The following is a 12,044-nucleotide window of genomic DNA, read 5'->3' as shown; positions in this document are numbered from 1 at the left end:
AGGGCAATGAATGTACAAATGCACTTTACACAATTGATGTATGTATGGATTGTGATAAGAGTTGTATGAGCCCCTAATAAAATGATTAAAAAAAAAAAAAGCGTTACCATCTTCCTTCCTTTTCATAAAAAAACCCATTTTTCCCCTCAGATACTTAAGAAGGCTTCAAAGTGTGGGCCCTCTTTCTTTCTTTACTAAGATTTGTACTCGCAATTTCCAAGTCAGAAATTGTAAGTATAAAAGTTTACACTAATTTATCTTCACCTATATCTTTTAAAAACGTTGAGGCAACTCTGTAATTAAATTACACCTCAAGTAATGATATGCTGGAATTTACCTTTCAATTAAGTAAGTATCAGTCACCCCTCAAACTCCTCCATCCCCAGATGGCTGGGGCACAATTCCAATTCTGCACTAACAAAAATATTTTATCAGATTACTTCCTAAAAACATTCCAGAATTTAAGAGTCTTTGAGATAGGACAGCAAACCCAACCACAGGACACACCTCTTTATCCTTCAGTCCTAGGAGCAGCACCTCCTCCATCAGGGTGAGACGGATATCCTTAGAGGCTCCGGAGTCTGCAAGGTCTGCATTCTTCTCTTGATCTGTGTCTTCTTCATTTTCCAGTTTCTTTTCAGAGTTCTTGCCTACTTCAGTGCGACGGTTCCGGTGAGTTAAAGTGGTCATTCTCACTTGTCTCTGGAAGGGGTGGTAAAAGGATTATCTGCATGCATGTATGTACACGAAAGATATATACATATAAAAATATTTACTAACTTAAATAAAGGAAGGAACAGTGACCAGAAAAGTTCAATTTGTAAAACAATTTCAAAAATTAACAGGTCACTGATAAGAGGTCAAATTAAGAATTCTAAAAGCCCACCAGAAATGATAATCTTTTAAGTCTCTTTACTTTTTTTTGCATAACCATCAACCTAAGACTGACCGCCTACCATTGTTAACTCCTCTGTCACAAAATGGATCCCTAAGTTTGGGACAGGAAAAATGTATAAATAACAGGCCCAAAATGTATAAATAACACTTTATATTAAGTGCTTTTCATTGATTCTATAACACATATAAACAAAATAGAAAATAAAAAAGGATGAGAAAAACTAAATAGGACACTTTCCGATATTCACTACTCATATGCTTATGATTATTTCATGTATTCACTTATGGAGATCACTAGTCTACTGACTAGCATTCAGAAGAACATCATAGTAATTCCACGTGTCCAATAAATATTCTTTGCATCTCTAGAATTAACTAGTCATCTTGAAAATACACATATATCTGCCAACAAAATGAACTGACAACCATGTTAAAAGATTAGCAAACCTTTTTCAAATTATAGAAAAAAATTGAAGCATATGCTCTTTTATACCATAGTCTAGTTTTAAAGAAACCACTAATTTACGTATGTGATAAATTTTTAAGTTGGCATGCTTTGGCTATATCTAAATTTGCTTTTAAGACATACATAAACCAACCTCATTGTCATCAAGTCAATGCCAACTCATAGCAACCTTACAGGCCGGACAGAGCTGACCCTGTGAGTTTCAGAAGTAACTTCTTAAGAAAGCAGAAAGCTGGTGGTTCTGAACTGCTGCAGTTAGCAGCCCAAGGTGTAACCACTGCTCAACCAGGTTTCCTCCAAGATAACCAATAGTACTCCCCAAAGTGCTGCCACCAAGTCAATTTCCACACATACTCTACAGGATGGGGTAGAACCGCCCCCGTGGATTTCTAAGACTGTAATTCTTTATGGGAGTAGAAAGCGTTACCTGCCTTCCGAAGAACAGCAAGACACGTCACCATGAAGATAGTCAAGTCTTAATTAGCAATTATTTAAAAGAACAGTGCCCCTCCCCCAAGGTCAGAGTAATGGCACTTGAGAGCCTCTGCTCTCTATTTGAACTCCTGGCAGTTCTAGTTGCAATGAATTCTATGCACTGCTGTCATACCGTGTCTCAAACATGCCTATGCTTTCTGCCTCTGCACCTCTGTTTATGCTGAGGGTTCTCTCTCTTTTCCCGTCTCTAAATTCAACCTAGTCTTCAGAGGCCTGTTGAAAACCCACTCTGAAGACTCGTCATGCATTTCCTTCTCCATTATACCCCTGCCCATTGTCAGAACTGGTCTCTTCTTGCACTGTATTTCCACAGATCTGTAAATATACTTACTTCCTTTAAAGTATTTACTATGCAATCTTAATTTGGGTGTAGCTGTCTCTCAACCGTAACTTCTTGAGGACCGACAACTGTCTTTTTTGGTTTTTATTCTTTGTTTTTATGTTCTCCACAGCAACTAGCACAATGTCTTTTAATGTTGTAACTGATTAATACATATGTACTGATTAAAATGTATACTCAGAAATGCATATGAACACTTAAATTAGAAATATAAGTGAAGTGATTTTCAAAAGGTCTTAAACAAGGATAATTTTCAAATCTGATTCTTGGCAGAAAGAAGAGTGAATGAGGAAAGAAAAATGAAGAAGGAAGAGAGCAATGAAAAATGCTTCAGGGCGCTAACCCTACCTGGCAATGTGAACAGAATATACTTCTTTAAGCAATCCAAGAAACTTTAAACGTTAAGGGGGAAAAATAATTTTCTTCGAGAAATTAATTCGCCCCAGGTATTTACTAGTTCCAAATCCTACGTGAAGGAAAAATGGCCAAAATAGATTTAGAAACCAAAAATCTTCCTCTCCCATGAAATTAAAAAAATTATTTTTAATTTATTATTTTGGACGTTAGAATATGTATTTTACCCGTTGCTTACCTGATATTACTCCTGGGTTACAGCTGGATGCAGATTGCAGCTTGCGCTATATTTTACAGGGGGACACCTGTCCCCCACCCAACCCACCCCGGTCCTAGTGGGTGAAAAACTTCTCAGCCACGTAGAGAACACAAACTTCCTGATGCTTCGATGAAGAGAAGGAATAACACATCAGCTTCCTTAGGATCACTAGGCAACCTACCTTGGTGTTTCTTCATTGGGCCAATCAGAAACCACCAAGGTTGAGTCCAGCCAATCGAAGCTTACGAGGGGAGGCTCTCCCCAGGCTATTGTGTTGCGATCCAGACAAACACCACCAAACGGAGGCAGGTTTGGGTTTAACCTGACAGCTGGTCAATCCAATGAAGGAACCTTAGTTGAAAAGAGGAAAGAGCACTCCGTTCCCCACCCCCATTAAACCGGCCAATCAAAGCGTCCAATGAGCTAACACAGGCAATCGATTTACACAGGCTTCTGTTGGACTACCTCAATATAGCAGGTGTGTTACTGTAGCAGTATATATTGGGGCAATTAGGTGAGATTTGTTGGGCTAAAGCAATAATTCAAAGAATAAACATTTTAATATTGTTTCTGACAATAAGCTTATCCCTTATTGCTTGCTCCAGAAAAACCTGATGGGTCAGCTTGTAGACATTTGGGTTACATGTACCATGCTTTTGGGTACATTCCTGCTTACTAACATTCACTCGTGATTATTACTGGCAAAGCCAATGTCAATGTATGTTATCAGAATATAGCTGCTGCAAATGCAAGAGGCAGACAGACCAAGTTTTAAGTCTGTCTAAAGAAAAAGTAATGGGTAAGGTTAGAACGAGGGCCCGGGTTTCCACCAAAAAGCACATTATTTCACATTACTATTCAAAAGTTCTAAGAAGTGTGTAACTTTCTTGCAAAGTAATACCTACTGAAATGAATTAAAAATTATTTAGTGCCTAAACGTTTTCGACTAAGTAAAAATTAAAAGACATGACTCTACATGCTGAACAATATTTTATTTAAATTGAAAAAACCTAAAACACTCAGATTAAAAAAAGTCTTTCCTGAAGTAAAAGTGTTTTTTTAAAAAAGGCTATGAACTTTTAATTGGACATTATGCATTATCATGTTAATACACTATAATTAAAATAGTGATAAACATTGTTTTAACAGCACAATGAAAAACATACTAGGTAAGTGATAAGTTTTTACATACATAAAAAGTGCATCCCTACCAGATTTTAATAAAATAAACATTTTTTTTCCAAAAAATTGCTTTTAGGGGGGCTTAAATGTTAATATATGTTTAAAGCAAGTATTCACAAAAATGGAAGATAGATAAACAGTAAGCAGACAATAAACTGAGTCAGTTACAATGTTGTTAATGTTGGCCTTAGAATTTTTTCCTTGGATTGTGTCAGATAAGAATAAGGACTACAATATAATATTCTGCTAAGAACTTCATTTTAGTATATGACTACTTAAGATTACAGAAAAAAGTTTCAGAGGTATGGAAAACATACCTTAAAATAATGATATAGTGTCCTTTAGTTAATGTTGAGAAAAACTTTGCAAACATGTAGAAAAGAGTTTTTATATATGCTCCTTTGGTTCACTAAACCTTCTCCTTTTTGGCATTGATACTTGACTGGGAGAATCAAAATGGTGGAGGGCCTGTTAAAAGAAAACACCTACTTAGATACTTTCAGTTTAAATGTCTTTAATTTAAAATGGTTTTTTTTCATGTTTGAGGTTTCTTTATTATTGTGCAAAGCAGAACTATTTCCTATTAAAATAAGAATGCCTGGGTTCTTAAAAAGTGAGTTAAAACATGACTGTTAACATATTAACACATTTACATCTATCTTCCAATGGTCATTGGAAGTAAGTACTTACCGAACATAAGGCCTTTATTAGGGTTGTTGGAATAGTTGAAAAAATTAAAATATTATGTTTTAGTAATATTCAAATATTTGGTATCATGTGAAAGAAAAAAAATCAAAACATGAACTACAAATAAAAAGGCATTCTTTAGCACCATGGAAAATTTAAACGATGCTTTCCTTATTTTGATTTTTAGTGCTCCGTAGTAACTAATAAAACAAAACCCCAGAAAAGTCAAACTGATACACAGAGACAGAGTAGAACTGTCCTTTTGGGTTTCTGAGACTTTAAATCTTTACAGGATCAGAAATCTTCATCTTTCTCCTGCAGAGCAGCTGGTAGGTACAACTGCTAAACTTATGGTCAATGGCCCAACGACTCACCCTTTATCCCAAAAGAGTTCCTTCCTAGTAGTACCTGATAAACCAAACTCACTGGCATGGAGTCAATTCTGATTCATGGTGACCCTATGGAGCAGGGTAGAACTGCCCCTGATGGTTTCTGAAACTGTAACTCTTGACAGCAGTAGAAAGCCTCATCTTTTTCTTGACTAGTAGGCTGGTGGTTTTGAACTGCTGACTTTGTGGTCACCAGTCCAACCACTAAGCCACCAGGGCTCCTTGTAGTACCTGACAGACATTAGAAATTCAACCCAAGTTTCTAAATGAAGAATGAATTTGGATAACACCTAATAAGATTCCCTGGGTTATTGAATTTTTATTTGGATGGAAAAAGTCACGCTATCCAGGGGTTACAAACTGGATTAATAATTGGAAAAAATTTAAGAACTTAAAAAATACTAATGAAATATCAAGTTACTAAAAAAAAAAAATCAAGTTACTCTATTCCCTTAAATTATTTAAATTAAAAATAGTATTAACCAGTTATATTTTTGAGACTGCTCTTTAATATCTTATTTTTTAAATATTCTTAAGATTAGAACTATTTAATTTTAACTAATAATACTAGAAATTCTAGTCAGAAAAAATGAATATAAACATTTAGCTCAGAAATGTCAAGTGTATTATCTGTCTTAAGACTGAGGTCAGGAAAAGTTGTCTTTCTCCCTCTATATATTTAGAGAACACCTGGATTTGACCACTTACCTTATATCCACCTTAGTTTGAGCCTCTAGAAAGCCCAGTTCAAATTTGCGGCTCAATTTTGTTGTTAGCTGCTATAGAGTCAATTCTGACTGGTAGCAACCATATGTATGCAGAGCATAATTGCTCTACAGAGCTTTACAAGCAGAAGCAGATCACTGGACCTGTCTTATAAGGAGTCTCTAGGTGGATATGAACCCCTTCCTTTTAGCTAGTAGTTTACTACTTAAATGTTTGTGTTATCTAGAGGCTGTTACAATTTCAGCTTGTAATTAACAAAGTGGCTTGAATGTTCTTGCATTGTAACTTTCTTATTCCACCCATATTCTTTCTGACACTGATTTTTACTTTAGAAAATTCCTCTAACTGCTTCAAATCATTTATAGAATGAGGCAGTAAATATTTAACACACGGCTGTACAGTTCATGCTGACTCAAAGCAACCCTATAGGGCAGAGTAAAACTGCTTCATAAGGTTTCCAAAATTGTAAGTCTTTACAAAAGCAGACAACCTCATATTTCTCTGGTAAAGCAGCTGGTGGGTTTGAGCCACTGACCTTTCCGTTAGCAACCCATGGCTTAACCCACTGCAGGTGGGTTAAGAATATTTAAAAAATAAGATAGACCCACTGAGGTCTATCTAAGGATATTATATTTATCATTTGAATTATCATTTTAATTTTATTCTATCTTGATAAGATTCTGATATTTAAGATTTTATTCAACATACAACGGGGTACCCCCCCAAAAATGGAAAAAAGCTCTGCTCAGCAGAGCTTTCATAGTATGCATTTTTCCCCATTAGGCAAGCAAATTAATTATGCACCCAGTGGCTTCTTCTGGGAAGGTTCTCTCTGGTCAGAGTGAATTTTTTTTCATAAAAACAGTTTCACTCAAACCTCATCTTTTGTACTGGCTGATTTAAGAGAACAGTGTGCAGCTGTGAAATTTTGTTTCCTGCTTAGGGAAAAATGCCACAGAATCTGTTGTGATGTTGAACACAGTTTATAAGGCCAGTGCTATGGGCAAAATTCAAGCATACGAGTGGTTTTCTTGTTTCAAAACAGGTGAACTGTTGATTGATGACAATCTTTATTCTGCATGTCTGTCAACTTCCCAAACAGACGAAAATGTTGACAAAATTGGTGCGCTTATGTTCCAAGACCAACGATGGACCCTTAAAGAGATGGGGAAGTGATCTGGACGATCTTGGAGTTCCTTTCAGCAAATTTTAACGGAAGATTTAGGAATGAGAAGGGTTGTTGTGAAATTTGTGCCTCGGGCTCTGAGTGACCAGGAAAAAGAACATCCAGTGGAAACATGCCGTGCTTTGAAAGAACAGATCCAAAGAGACCCAGACTTTTTTACCAAGGTCATTACTGGTGACGAGACATGGTGCTATTCTTAGGACCCTGAAACCAAACATCAATCACCTTGCCCAAAAAAAGCTTGTTGGGTGAAATAAGAGATCAAGCTGATGCTCATTTGTTTGTTTTTTTATGTAAGGGGCATAGTGCATTTGGAGTCTGTTCCACCAAGTCAGGCTTTTAATTAAGCTTTCTGTTGAAGGTTCTGAAAAGACTGTATAACAGTATACAACAAAAAAGGACTGACTTGTGGCAGGCAGGGGACTAGTCATGCCACCACGACAATGCACTTACTCACGCAGCCATCTCAGTGTGCCAGTTTTTGGCAAAAAACAGCATGATTCTCTTGCCCTATGCACCTTACTCACTTGACCTCCCTCTGTGATACTTCTTTTTGTTTCTGAAAATGAAGAGGGACATGAAAAGGCAGTGATTTGACAATGCAGAAGAGAAGAAGAAAAAAACGAGGGAGGTACTGTCAGTTATCTAAACAGGTGAGTTAGAAAAATGTTTCCAAGAATGGAATCTCAGAATTGACAAATGTATTAAATGCAAAGGAGACTACTCTGAAGGTGATAAAGTTGTTTTGTTAAAAAAAGAAAAAGAAAAAATTAATACACAGCTTTGAAAAAAAATTCTGTTTTTTTTTTTCCTTCTTCATTTTTTTGGTACCCTTCATATACAATAGTCATGAGACTTACTGTTTTTCCTGATTCGGGCCGTTTTCTCTTCTGACTTTCTTTAGAAGATTTTACTGGTTGATTTCCATTAACCTCCACAGAGAAAGAACAGCCAATGCTTTATTGTTCATCCTTATGTAACCACAGGCAGTTTTAAAATGAATTTTGTATGATGATAAACTATTAATTATAATATTAATATTCTTTAAAAGGAAGTATTTCTAACACTTAAGATACCCTTTTCAAGAGGGTCATATGGGAGTATAACTTCATACAAATAAAAGTATCGATTGTGGATACTTCTACATACATATTTATAAATAATGTGTGTATACTCATATATATAGAGAGAGCCCATAGGGGGGTACAGTTATATAAAGTACTTAGACATCAAGACTAAACAGCTGGACTTGAGTGTTAAGACCATAGTCTCAGGGGACATCTAGATTAATTGGTAAAACACAGTTCATAAAAAGGCAGTTTCTACATCCTAAGAAGCCTTGGTGGCGTAGTGGGTTGGTTACATGTTGGACTGCTAACTGCAAAGTAAGCAGTTCAAAATCACACTCCATGGGAGAAAGATGAGACTTTCTACTCCTGTAAAGGTTTACAATCTCAGAAACTGAAAAGGGCAGTTCTACCCTGACCTATAGGGCCACTAAGAATCAGGATTGACTCAATGGCAGTGAGTTAGGTTTTTGAGAATCTGGTGAGTATCATCTTAGGTCTTAAAAAGCTTGACAGTAGCTATCTGAGAAGCAGCCATTGGTTTCCCTCTTCCTGAAGACTCAAGGCATAAATGAGTCCCATGTACTAATGGCCCACATGAACCACAGTCTTCTCTAACTTGAGACCAGAAGAACTAAATGGTCCCTTGCTCCTATTGCCATCCACAGTGACCAGGACACCACAAAACAAGGGACTTCAAAAAGTTAATGGAAAAGTCCCATTTTCTCACAAACTCTTTAAAGTCCCTTTGTAGAAAGTTCTGATTAAAGGGGTAAACAAATGTAGAATAAAATTCAAATTAAAAAGAAAAAAGATCAGACTAAATGGTCCAAAAGAAACTGGAGGAATCCCTGAGACTCTTGACCTAAAACAACCTTCTAACTTGAAACTGAAGAAACTTCCAGAAACCACCTCGCAGTCAAATAACAGATGGGACTATAAAACAAACAGTAACACCTGTGAAGAATGTACTCCTTAGAACAATCAAGTATATGAGACTAAAAGGGCAATAGTTGCCAAAAACCAAAGGCAATAAAGCAGGAAGGGTTAGAGAAATTGGATAAACGGAAACGGGAAACCCAGAGAATGCAGCCAATGTCATGGAACACTGTGCATGTATAACTGATTGGAAAACTAATTTGCTGCATAAAATTCCACTTAAACATAATAAAATGTTGAAAACAAAATCAACAAAGCCTTTTTCAATTCTAAGTTCCATAGTATATATACTATTAAATATTTTCAGTTCCTTGCCGTTAACCAGAATTTAGTTAAGAGAACTACGCTAAAAGTTCACAACCCCAAACATGGGCAATTAAAGAAAAAAAAAAAAAAGACCTGATGTCACCATACATCTTAATGCTAAAAAGAAATGTTGCCTAGTAGAATATACTAGATATATCCTAGTTAAGGATCATCTTAAATATGAATAGAAGCTGTTTAGGGAGCAGGTTTTGCTGTTAGAGGTAGTAATTCATGACTTTCCTGTATCTCTCATTTTCATATAGTTCAAATGCTGTCTTCTTACCAGTTCTAACTTCCCCTTGCATAGAAAAAAAACACAATTAAAAATGGCACTATAATCGTGTTGGCAAATGTTTATCAACTAGTTCTCCAACTAGCTTTTAAAACAAAACAAAAAACACCCTGATCTGAGCCACTTGATTTTTGTTCTGTGTACACTCCCACCATGTCAAGGTCCCAGCATAATGCCACTGAATCAGGAGTTGGGAAGAAATGCTAACAACTGGATTTTATAATCCAGTTCTAGCCTATCACTAACAGTAATATTTTATAGAATGCTTTTTCTTCATCTCTGAACCTTTGAGAGTAATTTAAAGATCGAAAATAAAATATTAATTCATACCAGAAACAAATAGTGACTTTTTTACAACATAAAATTCACTTATGCAAATTATGTATTACTTTTATAATGCCTTAACAAGTATTACGTAAATATTCAATTTACAAGCTAGAACATGGGAATATTTTGTCATCCTAGGAAATTTCCTTGGGAGTCTGGACAATAGGGTAACTTTTCAAAGTCTTTCCTGCATTCCCCTCTATACTACACCATCAGGAAAATTAACCACTCCTTTTGTGCCTTTGTTTATCCTGTTGAGATTTTAATTATAGCTAAATATCACTGCCTGTTTACTTCCAATTAATAAACTTTTAGCTAAGACCTGGAACTATATACGGTTAGTGTATATCCCCAACACCTAGTAGAGTATCTGATGTATAATAAGTCCTTCATAAATATTGCTTCAATAAGTGAAATATTAAAACTCATCATAAACTCACATAGGAGGGCACATTATCAGGTTAGAATGGAGAACAAGCCTAAGGAAATACCATCTTATTCTGAAAGATTTTACCACTTCTTGTTTTGCCTTCAGACATAGCAAGTTCAGAAGTTTTACTGATTAACTGGTCAACCTGAAAAGTGAGATAATATAAAACACAGAACAAAAACTCCAAGGCAAAACAATTGGTTTCTATTTATCTGGAGCAACAGAGGAAGGAGGAGAGTCAGGAATAGGAGGAGGATATTAAATATGCAGCTAATTGTGTCCATGAGCAACTGCCTCTTTTGCCGTGAGACCACAACGGGATGATACCCAGCTACCGTTACTGAACATTTGGATAAAAAGTTCCATAGGAGAATCCTGATCAAAAGGAAGAAGATATAGAATTTCAAATTCTCATGGATTCTAGACCTTCTGGAACTGTAGGGGAGGGAAGTGTGAATGAATCCCTGAAATTACTGCCATGAGATAATCATTAAACCTTGAACCAAAAATATCTCCTAATGTCATAAATAATAATTCAATTGAATTAGCAAAATTGAGTATCAGGTTCCCCCAAATCTCCGCGAATTCTTTGCAACAGTTCATATGTTACAAAAGCATTGGATTCAGTTTTACTGCGACGTTTCCTCCTTTTGTAACCACTCAGACCAATGTTCAGATCTGTTGGAAACTAGGAATTTCAAGGCTGTGACTCTTTAAAAGAAAAACAGTTTGTCCTTTTATTTGTGGATTCTAACACACACAGAGAGAAAAACATAAAAAATAGAGTTGCACATTCCATCTCATCAGAACAGTGTCAGTATCCCAGTAACCCCTTCAAATGTCTGTGACTGTTTCTTTTGATGTGAAAACTATTTTTCTTACTTTTTTTCTTTTGTAATAGTGGTGTCATGTTGTATTTGCCTTTGAGACTGACTTTGCTGAGCATAAAATCTCCCAAATGTTCTATAACATGAGGTGTTTGATGGTTTCATTATTGTTTTTAAAATATGCATAATATTCCATTGTACGTAAGTACCAGAGTTTACTATCTATTCCTCCACAGTCAGGCTTTTTGGTTGTTTCTATCTTCTCACTATTAAGAAAGTATTGAGATAAACATAGGTGTGCACATATATGTTCTTATTTTGTTCTTGATTTCTTTGGGGTATATACTGAGTAGAGAGATTGCAGGGCCATATAGTATATCTATTTGCATTTGTTTAAGGAAGCATCATTCTGTTTTCTATAGTGGCTATACAATTCTGTAATCACATCAGCAGTATGAGTGTTCTATTCTCTCATCCTCTCCAGCATTTAAAATTTTCATTTTTAAAAAATTTTGCTATCAGTGTCAGTGTGAGGTAGTATCTCATTGTTTTAATTTGTATTTCTCTTATAGCTAGTGAATTCAAGTATTTCTTCATATGATTGTTGGCGCATGGATGTCATCCTTAGGGAATTGTCTATTCATGATTTCTGCCCATTTTTTTGGATAAGAGTATGTGTTTTTCTTATTAAAATTTCCAGAGATTATTGCGATCAGCCCGTTATTCAATATATCATGCCAAAAAAATTACCAGTCTTTGGGTTCTCTTTTTATTCTTTTTTTTTCTTTCTCTTTTTATTCTTTTAATGAAGTCTTTTAAAAAAATCATTTTATTGGGGCTCATACAACTCTTATCACAATCCATACATACATCAA

At 35.6% G+C, this 12,044-nt stretch overlaps 2 protein-coding genes across 3 annotated transcripts in view; both read right to left on the bottom strand.

Annotated features, from left to right (window-relative positions):
- Positions 1 to 2,899, bottom strand: part of GOLPH3L (golgi phosphoprotein 3 like) — a 27,479-nt gene extending 24,580 nt beyond the window's left edge. The window contains exons 1-2 of the mRNA XM_004716592.2: positions 2,791 to 2,899; positions 508 to 702 (exon numbers count right to left, since the gene is read on the bottom strand). Coding sequence (XP_004716649.1) covers positions 508 to 690 — 183 coding nt within the window. The 5' untranslated portion in view covers positions 691 to 702; positions 2,791 to 2,899. The remainder of the gene's footprint in view (positions 1 to 507; positions 703 to 2,790) is intronic.
- A 1,443-nt stretch (positions 2,900 to 4,342) lies between these two features.
- The window catches only part of HORMAD1 (HORMA domain containing 1), a 23,333-nt gene continuing 15,631 nt past the window's right edge, over positions 4,343 to 12,044 (bottom strand). For both annotated transcript variants that reach the window (XM_004716594.2, XM_004716595.2), the window contains 3 exons: positions 10,404 to 10,487; positions 7,842 to 7,913; positions 4,343 to 4,461 (listed from right to left, as the gene is read on the bottom strand). In XM_004716594.2, coding sequence (XP_004716651.1) covers positions 4,381 to 4,461; positions 7,842 to 7,913; positions 10,404 to 10,487 — 237 coding nt within the window. In that variant the 3' untranslated portion in view covers positions 4,343 to 4,380. The remainder of the gene's footprint in view (positions 4,462 to 7,841; positions 7,914 to 10,403; positions 10,488 to 12,044) is intronic.

The sequence above is a fragment of the Echinops telfairi genome, unplaced genomic scaffold (genome assembly GCF_000313985.2).
Source record: "Echinops telfairi isolate 266 unplaced genomic scaffold, ASM31398v2 ScPeMD7_5805;HRSCAF=6673, whole genome shotgun sequence".
Lineage (NCBI taxonomy): Eukaryota > Metazoa > Chordata > Mammalia > Afrosoricida > Tenrecidae > Echinops > Echinops telfairi.
Note: the sequence above shows the minus strand (reverse complement) of the source record. Positions and strands in the feature narration are given on the sequence as shown.